The sequence below is a fragment of the Durio zibethinus genome, chromosome 9, assembly GCF_047325235.1.
Source record: "Durio zibethinus cultivar Kanyao isolate XHJ-2024 chromosome 9, ASM4732523v1, whole genome shotgun sequence".
Lineage (NCBI taxonomy): Eukaryota > Viridiplantae > Streptophyta > Magnoliopsida > Malvales > Malvaceae > Durio > Durio zibethinus.
The window spans coordinates 2079367-2105025 of record NC_143170.1 but is presented as its reverse complement, the minus strand read 5'-3'; the positions used below and the strand labels follow the sequence as shown (position 1 = coordinate 2105025).

The following is a 25659-nucleotide window of genomic DNA, read 5'->3' as shown; positions in this document are numbered from 1 at the left end:
ATACCCACGAAACACTTCTTTCCTCTTAGGTGAATGATGGGTTTTGCATCCAGAGGCATAGACCAATTTTCAGTTCCATGTGGTTCATTTTCACCCCAATTTCTTTACAGGCCTCGTTGCGCAGAGCATCTATAGTGACTCAAAACGGTTTTTTTTCTATGGCGACAATTTCTGCTGACACCTCCTCGTTGCAGAGTCTATTTTGGCTGGAGCATAGCATGCGATGATACTTTTTTCTGCTGGAACTTACAAGTTACCTGAAACAGATTTCTACTTTCTTTTTTTAACTTTTTGGGACTATTAACTGTCTAAAGTAAACTAACAAAATTATTAATCTATACATGCAATATGCATAACATTAAAAAAAATTTGTAATCCGAGCAATATATTATGTTTTTCTAAGTTTAGACCCAAAATAATTTGAGAGAGAAGAACAAATACTGATACATGTCCCCAACCCAATGCAAAAGTGAACAAATCTGATGTTCTCGTAGCCCAAAAATGACTAAGTGACATAAGCCCAATATAAAAAAATTCCATCTACGGTTTTTTGTCCTTACCAGTTACCGTTAATATTTTTTTAGTTTTATCTATTTTTATTTTAAATGTTTAGTTTTAGTTAATCAAAAATTAATATATTTGCTCAAAAAAAGAAGAAAAAGAAAAAAAAAAAAAAACCCACTAGCTAAATTAGTATAAATTGAGAGAATTTGGAAGAAAAGCATTGTTCTATGCGCGTGGAGGCTGGAGCAACTTCGGACGAAAAGCATTTTTACTTGACGCTCGCAAGTTGTAGATCCTAACACCACAAAATCAAAAGTTTGAAACTGGCATCAACTGCCCGCCGCGTAAACCAACATAAGTCTGTTTGAAATCCCAACGCAACCAACCCAGATTGACTTTTATCGCAGATTGGTCGACTATTCGCCTAATTACTCTTTTCTCTCATTCCAAGTGCCGACCTTGACAGGTGCAGTGAGTTCTTTCTCTCCTCTTTTGCCTTTGTTTAATGTAAAAAAAAAAAAAAAGATTTCTGTTTGAACTTAAAGTAAATTGATAGGAAAACACTTTTTATTGACAAATCTGATGTGCTGGTTCTTTGTGGATTTAGTGTTTGCTCTCATCTGTATCTTTCGTCTTCATTCAATCGAATTCTTTCTTGGTAACCCAGAAAAAAAAAGGAATATGGAAAACACCTCTTATGACAAAATTGAGTTTGGGTTTTGTGGCATGATGTGAAATTACTATGAAAAGTCTTTGGTAGCAATTTGTAATGGGAATTGATGACAGGTCAAACAATGCCAAAGGTGAAGACAAACCGTGTAAAATATCCTGAAGGATGGGAATTGATTGAGTCAACGCTTCGTGAACTTCAAGCAAAGATGAGAGAAGGTGGTTTTTCTGCATCAAGTATACTGTACTTGATTGTACTTGATTATTGAATCTTCTATTATCGTCTTAATGTGGGGAACTAATTATCAACTCTTTGGACAGCTGAGAATGATCCTCATGAAGGTAAGAGAAAATGTGAGACATTGTGGCCTATTTTCAAAATTGTGCATCAGAAAAGCCGCTATATTTTTTACCTTTACCACCGGCGGAAGGAAATTTCTAAGGAATTGTATGAGTTCTGCTTGGACCAAGGCTATGCTGACCGTAATCTTATTGCAAAATGGAAGAAGGTTTGCCTCTGCTCCTTCTGCATCCTGTTTCCCTAGCATCACTGTCCTCCAATCTGATTTTTGACTTATATGATTAACATATTTGTTTGTTGAGTAATCAGAAGGAAGTCTTGGATTTATAGACAAATGTCAGAAAATGTAGTATCTTTTTGTCTTTCTGGAACTGATGAGGTCACAGATAATTTGGCAAATTGGTGAAGTCATAGAGGCTCATAATATTTGATTATTTACTCAATTATTTTGTACTAAGGGTTGGTTGTTTTGTTCGAGATTTCAAAGGTCATATATAGTGTGATTGTGTGTGTATGGATAGACATACACGTGTATACATTCATATTTTACTCACACTTACATATTCTCTTTTTTCCTTCTCTCTCTTGCTGTCAATCTTTCTGAATCTTTGATTTAATCTTGTACTAGTACATCTGTATGGTTTCTTGTTTTGTTTATTGCAGCCGGGTTACGAACGTTTGTGTTGCTTGAGGTGCATGCAGCCGCGGGATCACAACTTTGCTACAGCCTGTGTCTGCCGTGTGCCCAAACACTTGAGGGAAGAAAAAGTTATTGAATGTGTCCATTGTGGATGTAAAGGCTGTGCAAGCGGAGATTAGACTGCAGTGTAGCTGCTGCACTGCTCATCGATTCCTGTGAATTTTCCTTGTGCTATTGTAGTTCTGTACCTGAATCTTTGCTATGACTAATGCCGTGTCCTGGATTGAGATATATTGGCCGTGGCAACTAACTATAGATGACATAGTGAATTTGACTTGTACTTTCTGCCGTTATGAGGCAAAATAATGTGCTCGGCAACTTTTCTGAAAGAACAATCTGAAGTGATTTGAGACTTATTGTAGCAGTTTGGTGACCTGCGGTTATGTTTGGAACTTGAGTGTGTAACAGGTACCCGTATGTCTATGCAACGGGGACATGTGGCTAGCACATACATGCATGTCGCTTGCAATGAAAAAAGACAAGTCCTTCGTGGGATGCTTTCTGCGTTAGTGCCCCTCACATAGGAGACAAGAAACCAGGTATTGTTTGTTCATGGCTGTACAACCCACTCTCTGACTTCGGCAAATCATTTTGCTAGTTGACTCCTATTTTCATAGCTACTAAATTGAAATTTCTTTCCTTCTTAGGTTAATAGGAGGTATAACAGCATTTACTCTCGAACTTTTTCTTAATACAACTAAAAAATTTAATCTTTAATAAAATTACTTAAATACTTATTAATCAATTATTTTTTATCTTTCACACTCTATTTTGGAAATTTATTTTCGAAAATCTATAAAAAAATTTTAAAATAAATATTCAAAAATTCCTAAAAGTTTTTTAAATCAGATGTTCAGAAAGGCTTAGGAAGTTTTGTAAGATTTCCATAAACCTTTAAGAAGGATGTTTGGAAACCGTAAAATTAGGCAGAGAAATGATGTACCTAAAACAAAATGGCAAAAGTTATAAATATATTCTCGTTTTACACTTAATCATGATTTTTGTGTTTGGGTTGAGTTCAAATATCATAGGATATCTCAACAAGGAAAAGAATTAGAATGTTGGGAAAAAAAAGTTATAAAAGAAAACAAATTAAAATGATGGGATAGGGGCATATTCCGATACAATTTCCTCTATATTCCATCTCAATAATCAATTGACTTAGCAACCCCTAAGTACTCCATCAGGCAGAGAAATGAAGACCCTAAAACAAAATGGCAAAATTTTAATCTATATACATCTAGTTTCTAATTTTAAACTTGATCAAAATTTTTGTGTTTAAATCAAGTTCAAATGATTTTCAAATGTTCAATGCGATTATCACATACATGATTAATATAAAAATCATTGATAAAATGATATGATGAAATGAAAATCTTTTTTCATCGATCGTTTAAATTTAAACGAGTTATAACATATAATCCAATAGCTATTACTAAAAGTTTGAATCATTCTCTCTTTTACCTCATCCTTTTAATATTTAAAAAGCCTCTCTTCACATACGTACGAACCATATATTCTCCCGCCGTCCAACATCAAATCATTTTCTTTTCTTTTTCTTGAGTTATCTTGTGCGTTTGTTTGTAACTTTAAGCCATCATATTCCAACTAACGTATTGAAAGCCTTCATTTGAAACAAAGAAAATGTTGGGCAAGAGTGAGAGGATATGAAGTTGATTGATGGTCTTAAAATGAGACCCATTGTCCCGCTGGGTGGACTTCGACAATGAGTTTGAGTTAATGATTGAAAATTTTTTTTCTCAATTTTAATTTTCGTAAAAAATTGCATCAGGAATTATGATACTAATTGAATCGGAAAAACACATTGACACTGGTGTCATAAAATATAAAATTTTTGAATTTAGATACTATATAATTGGATATTAAATGAATAGATTCAAAAAAACTTTTGCATAACTTCTTCGAATTTTCGGTTAGATCTTGTTTTTGTAGATTGGAATGGATTAGTACCTTTGACTCCTACGATTTGGCAATTATCCAAAGCCACCACCGCCAAAGTGCATGAATTGGTCTCCATGTCCCAATCAATAGCATGACAAATCTCGCCCTAAGAATGTAGTTTGAGAACGAAAGTTCTGATAAATGGCATCGTTTGCTTCAAAAATATACCATCACTTTTGAAACCATTTAATTTTCTACATAGCAATAGAAATGGACTCCTCAAATGTAAAATTCATGGCAGCAGCCTAGCGTAGGTTGAAAAGACAGGCCCATTCTTCATGTGGGCATTCCAGGATGGACCAGGCTGTCCTTGCCATGGGATTATTATTAGTATTGTTATGCTTCAAAAGCAAGAAAATGTCATATCCAAAAGGAATCTACTCATCTTTCCATGGAAGATGGATTCCCTTTCTCAATTTTACTTCGGCAATCTGACCTTTAATGCCTTTGTTTTGTAGCAATATGAAGAAAAAAATTTTGTGGGAAAATGATTTCCTTTTCGTTCTTTACAAAAAATGTTTGATCACAATTGGGTAAACCCCACAAACATGCCTAATCACTTGATCAATGCATGATCTTAAAGATGAGCAGATGGATATCTTCATGAAAAATATAAATAAAATTTGAGTCCTAACTTGTTCTTTGGATCCATTTTCATTTGTCTTATCAATTGCAAATCCTGATCAGAGCCCACATCTATGGTTGGTTGTTTTTCACTTATCTTTTCCATTTGGATTCATAATTTACGTATCAATGGCTCTTTCTATTACACATTTCAATGGTTTTTTAAGTAAAAAGATAGGAAAAAAAAAGTTTGGTTTGGATAGACCGTCACCAAATGAACCTTCAACTGCATCGTACCGTCAATCCAAACATATCCTTAATACAATACTATAGAATTTCTTAACTTTTATCTCTCTTTCATTCCATGACTCTAAAACAGAATTTTCTAATGAAAGCTTTTGGTGAGCATTGTTTGATGGCATGAACCATGTTGCAACAACAAAGGAACCTGTCAAATGGGGGTGGTGGCTCCTTCTAATTAACCTGAGAGGTGGGGTGCCATTGCCTTATGCTGGCCCAATGCTCACCACTCACAATGCTCAACATTGGGACTGGGTGGTTTCTTTCAACACTGATTGCCGATGGTTGGAAATTGTTAATTACTTTTTCAACATTGAGCTCACAGCCACTAAACTCAACTGAATCATCACTTACCATCTTACAGAATTCCTCCCCCCATCAATGAATATCTTAATCTCATTAAAATAATAATAGTACAAAAAATAGGAGACAATCCCCATGTTCCATTACACAAAATTCAAGATCTTATTATGCAGAAACTGAGATCTTATTGAAAAAAACATAAAAGCAAGAAGAGGAAATTGAGGGGATGTAAGGCCAAAACTATATAGTATATTGCTAGAGACATCAAACCACCTAATGTATAGACTTCTTTCTTAAATAATTTAGCTCAAAACAGCACATTAGAGATCCCACCAACTGGCCTCTTACCATGTCTCGTTTTCGGTCTTACATATATTATGCAAATAGTGTTTTATTTTTTTTTTTACCAATGACTTCTCTAATAATTGCATGTATTTTGAGTGATCAATTCAATTCAAAATGGTTGTTCGTATAATATAAAAATTAAACTAAGATTTAATTGATGAAAGATTATTTTAATTACAAAAACTAGGGGTAAGCAATGTGTTGATTCAGTAGGTTTCGTTTAAAAAAATTAATAATCAAATTAATTGATTTTTATTTAATAAATAACTAAACAGATAAAAAAATTTTAAATAATCGATCATAATCGAATTAATCAAAATTTATTGGTTTGGTTAAATAATTAAAATTTTCATCATTTTTTTAATTTATTATAAATAATTATTTAATTATAAATTAAATTTAATAAAATTCAAACTCAAGTATCATTCAAATCAAATTATTAAAAAATTTAATTATTTCAACAATATTTTACAAGAAAAAAATAAAAATACTGATATCAATTTTTTTACTTTTACTTATTAAAAAATTAATTAATTCGATCGATTCAATTATCAATTTTAAAAATAAAAAATTGATCAAATTAATCAATTTAATCGATCCAATAAAATGATTATAATTAAAATTAAATAAACCGAACCAAATTAATTAAATTTACTTTATTTTTATTAATCTAATCAGTACAAACCAATTTTTGCTCATTTTTAACAAAAACTCAACTCCAACATGATAATAACAAATAATTTATGGTAGAAAATGCATAATATGATTTTAATTATGCCTGATCTGTGCCTAATTATTATCTTAATTATTATTATTTTTATACAAATTAAATACATAAATTAATCATAAAACAACTGAACTAAACTCGGATTGAATTAACCTCACTTTTGTTTGTAGTGCTAATGACAACACTGTAAACACCATCACATTTTAACACTTTTTTGACGTACCAACCTAAATATTTTAGCAATGAAAACAACGGAGAAGTTGGTGAAGGGATGATATGGGAATTTCAGTAAAAAAAAAATCCAATAAGGGATAAATCTGGAAATTTAACATAGCTTTTCCATTTAGGAAAAAAAAATTGAAATTAGTTCATTGATTACACCGTAGTTTAGATCAGGTTCCTCTGCCCTCTTAAAGGTGGCTTCTGTTAATAAAAACTCGATTAAATTAAGGATTGATAGGCTTCCTGTGTGTCAGCACGTGGCTGCAATCATGTACCGTAGTGCTACTTTTTACACGTGGCATTTCATCATATATCAAGCATTTGGGCCCACAAATCGCATTACTTGTATTATATATACCTATAATAATCTTTTATTTTTATTTTATTTTTTGAAAACAAAATTTTGTTAAAAAAAAAAGTAAAAACCAAAAATTTTTTAGAAGAAAATTTTTAATTTCTTTTTTGGGTTAATATGTATTTTGATTTTTAAATTATACGACTTTTTATAATATAGTACTTAAAGAAAAAAATTTACGATTTAATACCTAAATTTATATTTCATCAAATACTTTTCATTGAATCTTAAATCTGTTAATAAAAAAAAATGACGTGTCTTGATTACAAGTCTAATAAGCAAGTTACGTCATATTGAGCCCACATGTCATCTTAGCAAAGACAACTGTCAACAATGATGAAGTTTATAGGCTTATGAATAACCTAAAAATTTAGAAAGAAAAAATGAAAATGTGTAAGGAAATGTTGTCAATGTGTAAAATTTGTGTATAAGGTTGGATTAGTGGTTTCGTAGTTAATTTTTTTGGTTTATTATTATTATTATTATTATTTTCTATAGATGTAATTCATTCAAACCAATGAATGAATGGGTTATGTTTGTTTCTCCATTGAATGAATGAAATTTTACGTGATGAAATCAATTGAATGGGTGCATTGTTAATTCATAATCAAAGAATACATATTGTAATGACAAATTCATAGATAAATAATAAATATCAGTTTGATCAACATTGTATAAGATAAAAAATCAAGATCGACGGTCCATTCATTGACATACCCACCAATGTGTTAGAACATAAGATTTTCGATAAAATTATCACCTAGGTGCATAAATAAAAATTGCTTTAACCATGTCATTTTCTTATAACGTAATAATAATACAAAAATAAAATATAATATTACAATCTCTTACTTTTATAATCCAATATCAAAATATTAAAATTACAAATGAGACTCAAAACCCAACATAAAATGATAATGCCTCTACTACAATATAAAATATATAAAATTATACCTACTTATTTAGATCACATGACACTTGGCACTAATTTATTAGGCGAAAGAACATATCATCTTTTATCATTAACGGAATTAGGATTTAGTGCAAAATATTTGACGGAATATAAATTTAATTATTAAATCGTAAATTTTTTATCTTCAAATATCATATCATACAAAGTAAATTAGTTCAGGGACCAAAGTGCATATTAACCTTTTTTTTTTTTCCAGACTTTGTATTTGAACTTTTGCTTTTAACAAAGAGTCACTGCCTCCGTTAATCAATCCCCTTTAGATCTAATCATCTAACTAAAACACAAAGCTAATTAAAAAAAATTCATTAAGTGGGACCCAGTTAACAATGATTTTAATTTAATCGAACGGTGTACAATGAATTCTGACAGTGATCATCACGCGGGACGGTGGAAATTAGGTTCATTTTTTTATTAAAGAAAAAATCCCACTAAAAAATTCATTAACATGTCATCACATTCACATACACAAGAATAGAAATAAATAAATAAATAACATACTTAAATTATCAAAATATACACGTAAAAAAAAAGAAAAAAAAAGTCATGCAAATTTTTTTCTCTTTTTTTTTTTGTATTTTTTAACAAAATAAATTGTAATTAGAAAATAAATAAAAAAATTATAGATATTAAAATTTTTATTCAAATTTCAAAATAAAAAATTTTTAAACCATAATTTATTTGCAAAATTTTATTTTTATGTTTTTTTTTTTTATAGAAATCAACAAACCTGAAAAGTCTATAGTCAAAAGCAAATATGCAATAATATTCCTTTATCCTTGTTTGAATATTTTTCATTTTTAGCTATTAGTATACTATTTTTTAATCTTTTAACTAGTGGAAATTTTTTTATCAATTAAAAACTGTAAATATAAATAAATAAATGCAAAAGAAAGCTGAACATTTTTACTTGAGAATATACATAATAAATAAAGTGAAGAGGCCATGTAAAACGCACAAACACAAAACACAACACTCTATCTTTCTCTTTCTCTTTCTCTTTCCTCACATTTCACCTTCCTCTTTTCACAGCCGTTTATTAGATTCCTCTCAAATAGTCTTTTCCTTTTATTTTCTTTCCATTGGGTTGTACGGATTCCCAGCTCAAATACCCATCTCTTAGATTTTTCATTTCTTCTAGATTTTATGGCATGTTTTTGTTGCTATTTTGATTTATGTTTCTTAGACTGATAAAAAAAAGATATAAAACTCTTCTGGGTTCATTTTTAGCTTTTGTTTTGTTCTGCAAGTTAAGCTGGCTTTTGGGTTGTTGCAGAAAACCTTGAATACCCAATTGAATATGTTATATAAAGGTTGAAGAAGCCAATCAAATTTATAGAAAAAGTTCTCAATTTTCAGTCAAAGTTTTTGTAAATAGTAAAGTTTTCTTATTTTCTCTAATTTGTTGCTGTCAAAATTTTTTATTTCTTTTTTAATTTTCTTTTTCTTCCCTTGAACAAAAGAGAAAGACATGGGCAAGCAAGGGCCTTGCTATCACTGTGGAGTTACAAGTGAGTTCTTGTTTCTCCAGTTAACTTTTTGGATATAAAGTTTAAAAAAGAAAAAGAATTTTGAGTTCTAGGATGTATGTAAATGTTCAACATTTTTCTATAAATCAGTATTTTTGGTGCATGATTTTATATGCTTGGATGAATAATTCTATTATTGGAATTTGAAGGGGGAATAGCTGTATGCAGAAAAGGAGCAGATTAAATGGACAACTATAATAAATTTTAGAATATATACTGTTCTTTGTGTTATTCTGTTTGTATATGGATTTAGAACAACAGGTGTCCTTTTGTGAATTCATGTAAAGCTTTGAACTTGAGTGTGTATTGAATTCAGTTGTTTCTTTCATTCTCACTCATTTCTCAGCCTTATTATCCTTGGGGTTGATCTTCTTTGACTCTTGTTCAAAGTTACAGTATATCTCACAGGGCAAAGTGAGATTGAATTCTAATGGATACTGGGGAATTGCAGAGCCTATGTTGTTGAATTCTGGCAGTTTCAGATTCAACATTAAATTGGTATTGCTTTCCCATTGCCCCATATATATTTATAAGCCTGAATATCAAGTCAAACCTCAGTTCTCATCGATGCAATTGAAATCTATTTTCTTGCAACATCATTGTTTTGACTCCTTTATCAATGCACTTTCCATTGAGTTCTTGATGAATTTCTTGCACATTCTCTCTTTTTCAATAAGCTCTTGTTTAAAATTCAATGCTAATGAGCAAGTACTCTCATGTTTGCTCTAAACATTTTTTTGGTCATTGTTGATGATAATTGTCGATCTCTATTGGACTCATTCCAATGTAAACCACTTTTCAAGAACTGCACTCCTATTTATTTTAAACCATTGTTTTATTCTCTTTCTGTTCTGGATAATGTTCAATTCCATTTTGAAGTTCATTGTTTTGCCTCTTAAGCTTTTGAAAAGGTTCAACCTCATAAGTATCACTTGCATTTAAACACTCTGAATGACTTCTGAATGTCAAATTCATTGCACCATTCTTCAAAATTTTGAAGTGTTTAATAGTCTTAGAACTTGGTGTGTTTGCACCCATTAATGCAATTCAACTTATTTCAGCTGTATTCTAATTTTGCTGGTCATTGATAGGAGTGTAAATTTGTGTCAAGTGCAAGTGTTAAAGGAAGCTCCGATTGTCCTTGTTTGCCCGCTGGAGGGAAGAGCATCAATCCAGAATTGTTTTAGGAATTGCTTCCAACATTAAGCACTTAAAAATGGTGTTGTTAAATGTCAGCTTTTGAGGACAAATGCAAGTTCCTTTTGACTTTGGTTCTGACTCAAGTCTGCCCTTGATAGGCTAAAGATGTCTATCGGCCATATTTTGAATAAGATTTATCTTATGGTGTTTTACTCTTAGAACTTGGCCAGTAATACTTTGAAGAAGGTTTTGACCCTTTAAAATATTTATAAAATTTGGTTAAGGGCTCTTATCATAAGCATATATAAATTACAAATTATAATATCTTTTTCCTAAATCAGTCTATACTTACTAACAACAAAGCATTGTGATAGGCACTCCTCTTTGGCGCAATGGACCTCTTGAGAAGCCGGTATTGTGCAATGCTTGTGGGTCGCGGTGGAGGACTAAAGGGACACTTGACAACTATATCCCACTTCATGCACGGTTTGAACCTGATGATTATGAGGATCATAGGGCTTCCAGAATGAAGAGCATATCTATAAATAAGAACAAAGAAGTAAAACTGCTGAAGAGAAAGCCAAATCATGATACAGCAGTAGTTTCCCCTGATTACAACCAGGGTTTCTGTAAGTTTGTGGATGAAGATACAAGTAATAGATCAAGTTCTGGATCAGCCATATCTAATTCTGAAAGCTGTGCCCAATTTGGCAGTGCAGATGCTAGTGACTTGACAGGTTGGACACAATGTCATCAGTGTTTCTCATTGCTGTTTTGACCGTATGAGACTAAATTGCGTTTTTTAAAAAATAGGAAAGAGACCTAGTGGAACATATACTAAATTCAATGGAATGTCGCAGTCCATCTTGCAAACTCATTGGAGATTCATGAGTGCCATCCTTGGCATAAAAAAATGGTTGTATATCTTCCTAAAAATATAATCATTATGGTTTAGTACTGCATGATGCACATGCTTTTTCCCAATGAACAACTGAAGCATCTTTGAGATAACTAAATTAAACTGTAGTTGTAAGTGGAATCAATGTGTTTGACAACGTGATTCAGATTATACCTGTTGTTATTATATTAAATTCTCCTTTGGTGATTCATCTTCTGCATCCTCAGATTTTATCTTCATTACCAGCTTGATCTTGGCTGATGCCAGTAGCTTCATTCTACTTGAATGTTCGTAGTTTAAGAATGGTCTGAATACTGATTTAAGTTGTCTTCTCTTTTATCTTTGCTCCAGGCCCTGCTCAATCTAATGTGTGGGACTCAATGGTACCTTCTAAGAAAAGAACCTTCGTAAATCGTCCCAAGCCATCTCCAGTTGAGAAACTTACAAAAGATTTATATACTATTTTACATGAACAACAGTCTTCATATTTCTCTGGATCTTCTGAGGAGGATTTGCTTCTTGAGAGTGAAACACCCATGGTTTCTGTTGAGATTGGACATGGAAGTGTTCTAATTAGACATCCAAGCTCAATAGCTCGAGAAGAGGAATCAGAAGCCAGCTCCCTTTCAGTTGAAAACAAACAATATTCAATGAACGAGTCTTATTCACATTCTTCAAACTTCCCTGCCTATAATGATAGCAAGGGCATCAAAATTTCAGGACATGGAATTGAAAAAGCTAAGACTGCTGGACAAGGGATGCAGCACGAGCAACTTAAGAGGTAAATCTTTTCACTGTAATATTTTACAAGTTGCAACAGAATCTGCCTGTTATGAAACTAGCAGTGGTGTGTATCATGTGGTTTTTTAACTTGGATATTGTGAAATTTTACCATGGCCACTCAGAAAGGTTAAGATAAATATATATGTGGGAGTAGAGAAGGTACATTTCCTACAAAAATGCAAGGCATGGAATTTATCTCAAAAGCTCCAAGTATAATGTCTTCGACCATGCAGTTTTTCAGGAAGACTCTTTGGTATCTAGTGTCATTGACTCATGAGTCATGGGCCATAGGATAAACTTATAGCTGCTGTGGAATGGGAGGAGAAATTGGAGAATGATGCTTTCATGTTGATTAATATTTCTTTATTCTTTTTGACATTTGTCAGGGACAAGGTTCAACATGAAAAATCACTAATGCTGGAAAGTCATAATTCACCACTGTGTAAAATAGATTTGAATGTAAGTTTCCCTTGTTTCTTTTTTCTTTATTTTGTTTTTCTTTGGGAAAAGTCATTAGAACTCAATTCTATGGCTGCTATATTGTAAAAAATCTCAATTGAGCACTAGGAGGAACCTGTAATTTTGTATGCATTTAATGACTCTGGATGTTTCACAAATCTTTTACATGATTCCTCCATCTTAAGCAAAATGTTGAGTTACCATGAACAAATCACATCACAGCACATATGTTCATTCTCCATTATGTGGTGATATTTTTGTGTGGTGCAGGATATTCTCAACTTTGAGGAGTATGTGAAACATTTAACAAATGAGGAGCAGCAGCAGTTGCTGCAGTATCTACCTCCACTTGACATTGTCAAACTCCCTGATAGGTATCTTTTTTACTTTTTTATCAAGAGAGGGAAAATAACATCTTTCTAGTTCATGTTTTGTGTATAATGGAATGCATTCACTGATAATAATCCTGTTTTTATTTCGATAGTTTCTGATGCACGTATAGTGGAAATTAGATAATTAACGAAAAGAAAATGTGAAAAAACCAGTAATTGTTATCGTTTACCTAAAGAGACAGCCAATAGTTGAAACAAGATGTGTAATCACTCATAGTTGTCCTTGCACCTGCAGCCTCAAAAGCTTGTTTGCAAGCCCTCAATTCAAGGAGAACTTATATTACTTTCAACAACTGCTTGAGGAAGGGGTCTTTAATATCTCTGTCCCAGGGGTGAAAGCTGAAGACTGTAAGACTTTGAAAAGACTTGCATTATTCAATTTGACGAAATCTCACTGGGTGGAATGCCGTCACGTGCTTAAGGTTTGAATTGGTTTCTTAAATAGGGATATCTTGATATAAACTTGTTGACAATGAACTTAATTTGCTCATTGGATGCTTCAGTATTTTAGCATTTCTTTGGCTGCAGAAATGCAAAAGTAGTGTTGGAGGGTCTGTGATTGCTAGAGGACCAATTGCCATTGCATCGAATAATTTGGTAATTATGAAGAGATCACGTGACAGCCAAAGTCAAAATTTTCCAGGTTCGAAAATTTTCTCTGCTGTTATTGCTCCGTATGAAATAAATCTTTATAAAGTATGTTAAAAATTAGATGGTGACATTGAATTTTAAAGTGAAAATAACTCAACTAAGGTTTAATGGCAAGGAAAAGAAATAAGGTTAATAACATGAAACCATATGAAGAAAATTTCTCTGTAACTGAATAAATTTCACCTTTGAGAGTTAATCTTGTGAGCTGTTGCAAGGCATTTTGCTCAAGAAAAACATGTTTTTCATTTTTCAGAAGCAAGAACATTAAAGAGCCCCAAAAGGGTGATCATGAAGGCTACTTATGAAAACAAAGAACTCATAGACAATGATGGTTCTTGCTTTAGTCCGAGAAGCCTATTCGCCTTGCCTCCTGATGGTGGCTCTCTCATGCTGGATTCTCTCCATTTTGTCGATGAAAGTTCTGACCAAGATTTGCTGCTGGATGTGCCACCCAACGGCTCATTCCCACAGGCAGAACTGCTTCATTCGACTTTAAGTTTTAGGCAACATGCCAGCACTAGTATTAGCTCAGCACACCCACATCTTGTCGATCCCTAGCAATGATTGGTCGTTACTAGAACTATAAAGGTCTCCTTCTGCAAGATCCCCTGAGTGGGGTCAACATATTTGCATGCCAAACACCGAATCTGAATGAGTTTTGATGGTTGCTCTTTTTTCCACTTGACCTGTTCAAACTTGGAATGCTAAGTGATGAATTTGGGGGTGGGGTTTTTTTGTATAGGTTGACAACAGATTGTAATATATAGCTCCAAATATGCAGAAGAGGTGGTTATTTGAAGAGTTTTGTATGGAAATGTAATTCTTGCATAGAAACATAAGTTTATATACCCATGGGTCCATTTAAAGTACTTCATCCCCTTTATGGGATGCATCATGCATGCAAAGGAATCACCGTCTAGCCTTTTTTGGTTCCTTTTGGAGGATACTGGATACTTGATAAGAATGTCATTCAAGCAATCACCCTATGATAAGAATAGGGGGGAGAAGGTATAAAGGAGTGTCTTTGAAGCAGTCGCTTTAGAATATGAATATGTGATGGAAACCAGAATTTAAGAGGAAAATCTGACTAGTTTTGCACAACGCTATTCCATTTGAAGAGTAGTGTGCATGACCAGCTGGTCATTCTAGAAAATCGATGGAAAAGGCAACCCCTACCGTTGGAGCTAGGTAGCTTGTCAAACTAATGGAGGTTCATTCGTGGACCACAGGAACAAAGTGGAAGATACTAGGTAAGTTAGAAATGCCCATTGGCTTTCAAACATGAAGGGTGTTTGAAAGTTGTTGTTTATGGATGCCTACAACTTCTAAATCGTGTTCCTAGTTGTGTGAATTGCCCACTAATAACTGAAAGCTAAATTTGGAGAAAGCAGCAACCGTGGCTCATAGGCTTAGCCAAGGGGATGAAAGGCACCCATGAACCAAATGAAAATACATGACATGAATGATGAAACTGAATGGCTAAATGAGTGTAGATGTGAAATCAATAAAAGAAGAATATAGAAGGCAAAAAATCCAGACAGGGTAAATTACCTATACTGTTCACACCAGAAACTATACTACTGCATGTGCCATGTGGTGGCTGACCATAGGGCTATTTTGTTGGCGAAGGCAGGCAACATTTTGCTTTGCATATCCGGAATGACCTACTAAAGTGGGTGCCTATTCCTTTGGTATGACTTATGATCTAATGAAAATGAACAATGAGTGCCCTTTGACGAAAATGCAAGTAATTTAGTAATACACTTCCCTCAATTGATGGAGAAAAGTAGAAAAAGAAGTACCTTTCACCTGTTTCCTTGTTTTGACAAATATGATCACAAATCACTTTTCATCTCAGGTCCTGAATTTTGATCCACGAATTAAGGCTAGACTTCAAACAACAATTATTTCTAAATATTGCTTGAATGGTCCATTTCCATAAACCAACCAAGCATCAAGACATGAGTGCACAAGCACACCCGTGGAGAGACGGAGATTAACACGTGCACAGACATACACACGAGCTACACAAGCAAAACAATCATAAAAGAAATTTTGCAATCAAAGTTAGAAACCCAAAAGCTTTTATACACTGAAAGCATAACCAAGTATTTCCATGCTTTAACATTCCAAAATTTGCATTTATATACAAGCAAAACTCTCCATATAAAAGCATGGACTTAGAACTACAAAATATCTAGCTTAAAGTTTAACAAGATCATGTATTCCATTTACCTGCATATGTTAAAAAAAAAAAAAAAAACACCTTCATTATAATCTCTTTTTGGATTTTTTTACTTTTCCTTCCATTTATTTCCTAGTAGAATACTTCATGAACTCAAAAAGTTAACCATTAATGCACCCCAAAAAGACCCAATTACTCTTTCAGTTAGCTCTTTAGATCCCTCCTACTACCTTTCACTCGGCAGAGTTCCGCAACCTCCAAAAGATTAAGGCATTCTAGACTCCTATCCTCTAACAATCTACTTTCAGCTCCATCAACACATCCAAAAGTGTAATTCTGCCAAAATCCTCATTCAAACTATCTGAATTGGACCAGAATGGACTGTCCCCCTTTCATTTACATCTAGTTCCTCGTCAGCTGTCTCATCATCCCCACTCTCCCATTAGCCCATAAAAGCAACTCTTCTTCATTAACCTCCAAGTCCTCATCAGCTCTCTCGTCATCCCCCACTCTCCCATTAACCCATGAAGGCAATGCCCGTTTACTCTCCGTTTTCTCCTCCATTCCACGCAAATTTGAACCATTCCCACCTGTGTATCTACCCTGATCAATATCCTCTACAGTGCTCTTATTTCTGCCAGGAAATCCTTCATCATTGTCAGTTTCACTCTCTATGTTTCTTACTTCAGTATCACATTGGATATCCTTAGTCAAAACATCAAGACTTTTTCCCCTACTACTACCTTCATCATTGTTGTTTTTCACTATCCATGTTTCTTTCTTCCCTCTCAGAATCAATAACCTCAGTCAAAAAGTCAAGCCCTCTTTTCCTAATAATTCCTTCATCAACTTCAAAACTAAATTCATGATTTTGCTGATTTTCAAGCTCTAACTCTGAACTAGCTCCGGGAGATGGACTAACATTCTCAAATATTTCAATAATTCGTCGGTATTTCTCTTTAGGAGTTCCCAAAACCGCACTTCGAGATTCAAAATCCAAACTTTGCAATCTTTTAGAGGGAGATTCAGTTGATAATTTACCTTTTGGTGAAAATCCTCTATTCGAAACCCTAATTTCTTCTGATTCCCTTCGAAACGTGCCGTCTGGATTCCAATTAACTTCAATCCTCTTCATCCTATCCATTTTCACTTCCACTTCCGAAAACCCTAGGTACGTATCCCTCCCCACATCAACGGCCCTCCTGCTGTCCGTACTATCAGCATCAACAGCCACGATTTCTCCGTCGCGGAAGCTCATCGCCGATCTTTCGTTCATCGTTGCAGGTATCGAAGGAGGTGGAGGTGGAGGTGGAGGTGGAGGTTGACCTGGACTCAGGACGGGTGTATAAGATTTCCTGGTCTTCGGGAAGTGTATTTTCGTCATTTGGCAGTTTGTCTTGCACTGATTCCGGAGGACACACCATTGCGATACCTGTGGAAGTGACTGGGATATCGGGCGGATTTCAGCAGCCCGACAAGTTGGAGTCGTCAGAATCTGACTAGACAAAATAAGAGGATGGTCTGGTTCCATCTACGATTTTGCAACTCTCACCTGCTTTCAAGAACCCAACTATATATAAATAACTTAACAATAACCTTGTTAAATTCTTTATCTTTTTTTTTTAATACACTCTCTATAATATTTTTATGGGTTAAGAAATATATCTTATGGTTAAATTCGAACCGAAGTATTTTTTAAGTTTAAAACGTGATATTTAATTATTTTATAATTTTTTTTTTTCTGTCTGAATGCATATTTTCTCTATTTAAAAGTTTTTTTTTTTAAAATCAAACTAATTTTTCTCTAATCAAACCGAAATCCCCTTAGCATTCTTCAACTTCTCTCTACTAGTTTTAAATTCAAGAACAAAACCTAAAAATCAGATAAAAAATCACTATTTGCTCTACCATCGATCGTCGACCTTAACTTTTTTTCTTATGGCATTGTTCCTCTATTTCCTTATTTGCCTAATATCTAACAAAAATTCAATATTTGATAAAAGCTATCGTTATTTTTATATTTATTTAAATACTCCAAAACATAGGCCGAAGCCTAAAACCTTTCAAATTATCACTATTTGCCACTTAAAATCCTAAAATACTATTTTTATTCTATTTCCAAAGCCTTATAATCGAAAAAAGTATTAAAAATTATTATAATAAAAAAATTATTTTATTTTGATTTTTTTATAAGTGTTTTACTGTTAATATATGTGTCTATAATTGTTTGTTGTTCGGTTATTGTTAATTTTACATTACCGAATGGGTCTTTTTTAGGTTTGATTAATTATGATTTTAGGTTCGCTGATTGTTAATAAAAAAAGCACTGGTAACGATGTTAGTGATGAAATTAGTTTTAGTTGTCTATGCAATACCATCTACAAACTCTACAAAGCAAATGATCTAAATAGAAAGCAATTCAAATTGTCAAATCTCAAAAGGGAAATTTGGAGTTTAAGCATTTTAAGACACAGAGGAGACGGAGATGTGAGGATATAGAGAATGTTTATATATTAGATTGACTTAACAGTAGCGGCGGTACGAAAATTTTGGTGATTTGAAGTTGTTATTTGTGAATTGTTTTGATTTTAGAGAGAAAAAATATAATTTTAAAAATAGAGTATAAATTTTTAGAAAAAAAATAGTATAAATTTAAATGAAAAAAAAATTAAAAATAAAAAGTAACGAAAAAAATAACGATTTTAGTAAAAAAATAATAAAATAAATTATAAAATAATTAAGTGTCTTATCTTAAAGTTCAATGAGTATTTTTATTTCAACCTGAGCCATAATATATTTCTAAAATTAACTTTTTGAAGAGATTTCCTGCATTTTTTATGTTGATATTGATAGTTGAATGACATAAGGGGATGCTCATTTGATAAAAATATATTTATACTTTAATAACTTTAATTAAATTTGAATTATTTCAATAATTAAGCATTTTCTCAATAAACTACATATTAAATGTATTTTTAGTTTAATATCATTATTTTATCTTTAGTAAGTTATCTTAAAAATTATTAATAAGTTATCCCTAATCATAATATTAAAAAAAAAACTCAATTAAAAATTTAGTTTTTTTTTAATGAAAAACTAGATTTGAAAACAAAACATTATATTTAATTAATGATTCATTGGATTTTATGGTAAAAATGATTTTAATGAGGTTAAAAATAGTGGTGGAAGTGAAATTAATTATTGTAGTGTAAATATTAAAATAAATGGTGGATTATATGTTTGGATACAAAAGTAATGGTGATTATGAGATAAATTGTAATAAAAAATAATTATTAAGGACATTAGACTAATAATTACATGTAATATTATTTTTAAATTATTTAAGATTTATAAAATAAATAAATTATTTTTATATCAAATAATAATTTTATTAATAACTAATTAAATTTTATTTATTATTTTTATTATATAATAATAATATTTATCTATTATTTTATTGTGTAATAATAAAATTTATTTTTATGTTAAATTAACAAAAATTACTCGGTAATTTTTAAATAAAAAAGTTAACTGATTAACAAAGCGTGGGTTAAAAGAGAAAAAAAATAAACAAATAAAATAAATGAATAAATCACGATAGACTGGAACCCCAGGCTCCAATAATGCATTGGAAGATTATTTGGATTACAAAGCTATGGGTGACGCAATATTTTCATTATGTTTAGGTTAAGGAAAGGGAAAGGAAATGAAAGGAAAATATAATAAAGTAATGAAAATAGAAAAATATTTCTTCTGTTTGAATAAATTTTTAATTTAAAGAAAAAAAATAAAAAATTTTGATTTTCTTTGTAATTTTTATTTTTTAATATCTGAATAAAAAAAAAGCTAAAAAAAAAAATTAAAAGAATTTTATTTTTATAAAAAAATTATTATATTTGTTTTTTTATGATGATATTTAAATTTGATTATATAATTGATACTTCTTACAAAAATAATTTTTATTTATGAATATTTTATATAATATTATAGTTTATAAATATTTATGATTTTTTAAGTCTTGACAATAAAATAAGCTAAACTATTATCAGAATAAATTAAAAAATAAAATTAAACACAAAATTAAGTGTAAATTAATAATTAATTAATATATTTTACTGTATTAAATATGTTCAATTTTATTTAAAAAAATTTGTTTATATAAATTAAATAGTATAAAAATATATTTGTATATTATATGTTATTTTATAAAAAAAAGTTATAATTGAAAACAATATTATAATGAATTATTTTTTATTATTTATTCAAAAAATAGTTATTAAAATTATTTTTTTATTAATTTGAATTATTTAAATAAAAGGTACATGTATTTTTTTAAAAAAATTATTTTATTTATATGTATCTAAAAATAACGTTTAGATTTGAATTTTATTGTTAATAATTTTTTTTATAAATGATTTGTAAATTCAATTTAAATTTTTTCAAAAACTTATAATTTTAAATTAAAAAATATCGCTTTTTGTCTTAAACTTTTATTTTGAATTAAATTTATCATCTAAAATTCTATTGTTTAAAAGTTTTCTATTTTACAAATGCCATCTAGCGTGCCACGTTATAATTTTTACGTTAAAACTAAAGGTGTTATTTATGTGGTAATTTTCATCCAAAGTAAAAATTTAATTGATTGTAGATAGAAATAGAAGGATTCAATCGACCATTGTGAAATGATAAAGCCTCACATAGTAAATTTAATTAAGTATATAAGGGTTTTTACAAAGAATTTTTATTATTATTGTTGTTATTGTTTTTATTTATATTTGTATTTTTATATTCACGCCATAAAAAATAAATTGTATAAAACACGGGAAGACCGTCGGTCATTTGACAAACACGACGCCGTTTCTCTTAAAGAATATGAAACGGCAACTTTCTTCTTTTTGGCAACCACCCTTTGAAGAGGCAAAACCCAAAAAGGCAAGAGCACACATTTCTGATTTTCTCCATTTCTCTTTTTATGGTCGAAAAAAATTCTCCATTTCAGGATTCAGCTTCCTATCGAAACTTCACTCGATCTTTACCGTTGATTTCATTCTAATGCCAATTCATTCTTCATCAGTAACCGTCCATTTCTTTCCGCATTCTTCTCTCTTTCGCATTCTCGTAGTTTTTCTTTTTTTCTCGAAGATTTCGGGTAACCTTCTTATTTCCTCTATAAATCTTGTTTGCTTACTTTCTCGAGATTTTAATCGCTTCAAATCCTAACCTAAGAATCTATTATCGATTTTTTAGTCTTAATATTATGTAGAATTTCTGTTGGATGGTAACCTACCCTTTTTTCCACTTAATTTTAATTCACTTTTGCCGTTTCGATGAATACCGAGGTTGAGTTTCTGAGTCCTGTTTGGTTTCGAAGAAAGTGCAGGAAAACATTTACATATAGAAAAAAAATACTTGATTATTGTCATTAAGTGTTTGAGAGGTTATGAGAAAATAGATTTATGAATAGCATCCTTATTTTAATTCACTTTTGCCGTTTCGATGAATATCGAGGTTGAGTTTCTGAGTCCTGTTTGGTTTCTAAGAAAAATGCAGGAAAACATTTACATATAGAAAAATGCTTGATTATTGTCATTAGGTGTTTGAGAGGTTATGAGAAAATAGATTTATGAATCGCATCCTTATTTTAATTCCTTGCGTTTTCTTTTTCTTTTTACTATTTGGTTGAATACGGAGTTTGATTTTTCCTCTTTTTCGATTGAAATGTTCTTCAATACTGGGCATAACTTTAGGTTTTTTCGTGGCTTGATTTGATTGTTGATATAGCCTTTTGCTAATTTTAGAACTAAAGTCTCCTGGCCATGAGTTTATTTTTCGTTATTTTCTGTTTTTACCTTTATTCATGGTTAGAAATAGAGAATGAGGTTAATTGTCGTTTAATCTTTGAGTTAGTTGCAGTTGAATGATGTTAATGTTGTTTTTCTACGTAGCTTTTTGTGCAATTTGTAATATATGAGTTGAAATGGGAGTTTCCGATAACATGCTGCATAAAGAGACATCAAAGGTGGCGAGTGGTAGTCATTCTGAGGGAAGATTGGGAAGAGTGCCAAATGAAAATGGTAACTTTGATCCCGCATCCAAGTATAAACAGCGTAAAGTTTCGGCTGTTCGGGATTTTCCATCAGGGTGTGGAAGGTTGGCTGCTCCAATCACTAGACCATGTGAGCAAGCACAAGGTCAGGTAGGTTCTGAGTCGCAAAACCGATTATTATTGTCTGATTGGGTAGATAAGGTTGAGTGTGAAAGGAGGTTTTCAGGAGACTTTGAAATTGCACCGTGTTTGGTAAATGGAATTTCTGGTTTTCAGAAGAATTTGCCCAAGGAGAATGTTGCTGCTTCCAAGGAGGAGCTGGTTCCACAAAGTGTTGTGAAATACCATCCTCATAAGAGCAGTTTGGAGAAGACTTTAGGAAGAAGTTATCGTCCTCGGAGAGGAGTCACTGTTGTGAGAGACTTCCCTCCATTTTGTGGAAGAAATGCTCCACTTCTTAGTGAGGAGGAGCGCATGAAATGGCTTAACTCTTTAAAGAACAAGGGTTTCAATCTAGAGAAGTTTGTAAATGAAGATAAACCCTTGGAAAATCTCATATGCACTAATGTGGAACAAGTGATAGAGGATGTTCAGGATGTAAATGCACTAGAAGGTAAAATAGAAGGTAGTGCTCCTAGACTCACTGCAGTAGAAGTTCGATCTAAACCTGAAGAGCCAGCTTCTGAAACAATGAGGAAGCAAGGTGCCTACGAAGCTTCTTCCAGGAATGATATGAAAGAGGATGTGGAAGATATGAGTGAAAACAGCATCAAATCTTCTTGTGAAACTTTTCCAAATGAATTTGATAGCAAGTTCAAGAAAGTAGCTGAGATGAGGGATAGATATATTAGGGGTATGGAGGAAAATCCAATACGTGATATTGTTGTCTATGCAGAGGACAAGGGTTTTGAGAAAAAGCTTTCTGATTTATCTGCCTTTGCGGATCAATTGCTGGAGGAGGAGCGTGGGTGTCAAGAAGTTTCATCAGACAGGTCGATTGTGCTAGGCCTCATGGCTTCATCAACTTGTCCTTGGCAACAAGGGAAAATCTCCTGCAATCCTGACCTGGATGGTGGTTCATTTAGAAGAAAAAGAAAGAAGAATACCAAGAAGAATTCTTCTCCCACAAAAAGGGTTCATGAAGGTCTCGGCCAAGTGGTTATTTCAAACAAGGAAGACTCATTCCTGGAGGATGGGCAATACACAAATGATAATTTTGCTCGGAGATCATATGGTTATGATGTGAGTCTTCCGCCTCATCCAATTAGTATGGGTCATGACAATGATGCGATGACTAGTCGGAACAAAGTGAGAGAGACATTACGTCTATTCCAAGTGATCTGTCGGAAGCTCTTACAGGAAGAAGAATCAAAGTTGAAGGGAGAAGGAAAGACTCATAAGAGGGTAGATTGCCAAGCTGCAAAGATTCTCAAAGAGAAAGGGAAATACGTCAACACTGGCAAACAGATCATTGGACCTGTTCCGGGTGTTGAAGTTGGTGATGAGTTTCAGTATTTTATTGAGCTCAATATTGTTGGCCTTCATCGCCCAAGTCAAGGTGGTATAGATTATGTAAAGCAAGGTGACAGGATCGTTGCTACTAGTATTATAGCATCGGGAGGTTATGAGGATGACTTGGATAATTCAGATGTCTTGAGTTACATGGGTCAGGGAGGAAATGTGATGCAGAAAGGTAAGCAACCTGAAGACCAGAAGCTTGAAAGAGGAAACCTTGCTTTGGCAAATAGCAGATTTGTGAAGAATCCAGTGAGGGTGATTCGTGGTGAGACAAGGTCCTCTGATTTGTCGGAAGGTAGAGGTAAGACATATGTTTATGATGGACTCTATTTGGTGGAGGAGTTTAAGCAAGAACCAGGACCACATGGTAAGCTGGTCTACAAATTTAAGCTGGTCAGAATTCCAGGTCAACCAGAGCTTGCTTGGAAAGTTGTAAAGAAATCTAAAGTGCGGGAAGGGCTCTGTGCACATGATATCTCACAAGGGAAGGAGATAATCCCCATTTGTGCTATAAACACCATAGATAGTGAAAAACCTCCACCATTTGTGTATGTACCTCAGATGATATACCCTGACTGGTGCCGCCCTATTCCTTCCAAAGGTTGTGATTGTATCAATGGATGCTCAGAGTCTGGGAAATGTTCCTGTGTGATGAAGAATGGAGGAGAGATCCCATATAACCATAATGGTGCCATTGTTGAAGCAAAGCCCCTTGTCTATGAATGTGGTCCTACTTGCAAGTGTCCTGCTTCTTGCTATAATAGAGTCAGCCAACATGGCCTAAAATTTCAGCTTGAAATCTTTAAAACAGAATCAAGGGGCTGGGGTGTTAGATCCCTAAATTCTATCCCTTCAGGAAGTTTTATCTGTGAGTATGCTGGAGAGCTCCTTGAAGATAGGGAAGCTGAAGAAAGAAAAGGGAATGATGAGTATTTGTTTGATATTGGAAATAACTGCAGTGACAGTTCTCTCTGGGATGATCTTTCAACCCTAATGCCTGATGCACATTCAAGTTTTCATGAAGTTGTGCAGGACAGCGGTTTCACCATTGATGCAGCACGGTGTGGTAATATAGGGAGATTCATAAACCATAGCTGTTCACCTAATTTGTATGCACAAAATGTCCTTTATGATCATGAGGACAAGAGAATCCCACACATAATGCTCTTTGCCGCTGAGAATATTCCTCCCTTGCAAGAGCTGACTTACCATTACAATTATATGATAGATCAGGTTCGTGATGAGAATGGTGGCATAAAGAAGAAAATTTGCTACTGTGGTTCTTCAGAGTGCACTGGCAGGATGTATTAAGGCATGCCACTAAGAACTGTTTGGATTCCTGAAAATGCACTGACCTTTTTCATTGTACGTGTATTTGTCAAAATTTATTAGGTATTTATTTATATAGACATAGTTAAATATGTATATGCATATATGTGTTCTTGAATTTAATGTTGTTTTTGGTTTTGATTTGTTGCTCACGATCTTTTTTAGTAATACTTTTTATGGATGCTCCCCTGTGCATGTGTACAAACTGATCAACACCCAGATCACATGTGAGAGCATTCTTGCACACACATTTACACCATAATCATTCGTAACACAATCATTTCCTTTTCTTTCTCATTTAATGCTAATTCACAGATGTTCTAATCCATGGCAAATTCTTGTTGTTTGCAGAAATTACACTCATGACTCGAATGGATTCAAAACTTTAATATGCATGGACTATTTTTGCCTGCTTTATTTGGGGCGACCATGTGGATTTGGTTTGTGACTATTTAAATGCACATTTTCTACCTACCTGTATAGGTTTGTGACAAAAAGCTAATAATGTGGCCGTCAATGCTTATTTTTGCAGGCATTGCAATATCTGGAAGCCGCACTATATGCTTCATGTTGCTGTTCAAATTTCGTGGTTGAGATACTAGACCCATGCCCTCCTTGCTTAGATCAAGTTTCAGGAAATGGTTTGATGATTCTTCACAGGCATTCCTAGAATTCAACCTTTTGGCAAAATGCATCTAGGATGCATGCGAGGAAGCTAATTGCAGTCTCGATGATGTAGGCTTTTATACGCTAAATAGTCAAATATAAGAAATTTCTCTACCCCTTAAAGTGTTCCTTTTTTGGGTA

The 25659-nt window shown here is 32.7% G+C and overlaps 3 protein-coding genes across 8 annotated transcripts; all 3 read left to right on the top strand.

The window, feature by feature from the left end:
* Positions 1 to 37: 37 nt before the first annotated feature.
* Positions 38 to 2566, top strand: LOC111315174 (protein BUD31 homolog 2-like). Its single transcript, XM_022916757.2, has 4 exons — positions 38 to 970; positions 1291 to 1392; positions 1495 to 1682; positions 2138 to 2566. Exons 2-4 carry the CDS (start codon positions 1299 to 1301, stop codon positions 2291 to 2293), a joined length of 438 nt encoding a protein of 145 aa, XP_022772492.1. The 5' UTR covers positions 38 to 970; positions 1291 to 1298; the 3' UTR covers positions 2294 to 2566.
* Positions 2567 to 8871: 6305 nt separating this feature from the next.
* Positions 8872 to 14643, top strand: LOC111305164 (GATA transcription factor 26-like). 2 transcript variants are annotated; one of them, XM_089765367.1, is made up of 9 exons: positions 8951 to 9433; positions 10543 to 10837; positions 10966 to 11328; positions 11841 to 12270; positions 12659 to 12731; positions 13002 to 13105; positions 13359 to 13545; positions 13652 to 13766; positions 14028 to 14573. In XM_089765367.1, the coding sequence occupies exons 3-9, from the start codon at positions 11118 to 11120 to the stop codon at positions 14330 to 14332; spliced, it is 1425 nt and encodes a 474-aa protein (XP_089621493.1). In that variant the 5' UTR covers positions 8951 to 9433; positions 10543 to 10837; positions 10966 to 11117; the 3' UTR covers positions 14333 to 14573. The 2 variants fall into 2 exon arrangements, with proteins under 2 accessions (XP_022758156.2, XP_089621493.1); XM_022902421.2 differs by lacking the exon at positions 10543 to 10837 and having other exon boundaries at positions 8872 to 9433; positions 14028 to 14643.
* Positions 14644 to 20859: 6216 nt separating this feature from the next.
* LOC111305110 (histone-lysine N-methyltransferase, H3 lysine-9 specific SUVH6-like) lies at positions 20860 to 25630 on the top strand. Of its 5 annotated transcripts, XM_022902357.2 has the most exons (5): positions 20860 to 21108; positions 21905 to 22155; positions 22282 to 24888; positions 25204 to 25292; positions 25385 to 25630. In XM_022902357.2, the coding sequence occupies exons 2-3, from the start codon at positions 21937 to 21939 to the stop codon at positions 24832 to 24834; spliced, it is 2772 nt and encodes a 923-aa protein (XP_022758092.1). In that variant the 5' UTR covers positions 20860 to 21108; positions 21905 to 21936; the 3' UTR covers positions 24835 to 24888; positions 25204 to 25292; positions 25385 to 25630. The 5 variants fall into 5 exon arrangements, with proteins under 5 accessions (XP_022758092.1, XP_022758048.1, XP_022758057.1 ...); XM_022902313.2 differs by having other exon boundaries at positions 21905 to 24888; XM_022902322.2 differs by having other exon boundaries at positions 21905 to 24915.
* The last annotated feature ends 29 nt before the right edge of the window (positions 25631 to 25659 follow it).

Coding starts and splice junctions, on each gene's coding strand:
- LOC111305110 (XM_022902313.2), top strand. CDS start 21,937: ATGGGAGTTTCCGATAACATGCTGCATAAAGAGACATCAAAGGTGGCG.
- LOC111315174 (XM_022916757.2), top strand. CDS start 1,299: ATGCCAAAGGTGAAGACAAACCGTGTAAAATATCCTGAAGGATGGGAA. Junction 1,393..1,494: donor TCAAGCAAAGATGAGAGAAG/GTGGTTTTTCTG, acceptor CTCTTTGGACAG/CTGAGAATGATCCTCATGAA. Junction 1,683..2,137: donor TTATTGCAAAATGGAAGAAG/GTTTGCCTCTGC, acceptor TGTTTATTGCAG/CCGGGTTACGAACGTTTGTG.
- LOC111305164 (XM_022902421.2), top strand. CDS start 9,394: ATGGGCAAGCAAGGGCCTTGCTATCACTGTGGAGTTACAA. Junction 9,434..10,965: donor CTATCACTGTGGAGTTACAA/GTGAGTTCTTGT, acceptor GCATTGTGATAG/GCACTCCTCTTTGGCGCAAT. Junction 13,546..13,651: donor AATGCCGTCACGTGCTTAAG/GTTTGAATTGGT, acceptor CTTTGGCTGCAG/AAATGCAAAAGTAGTGTTGG.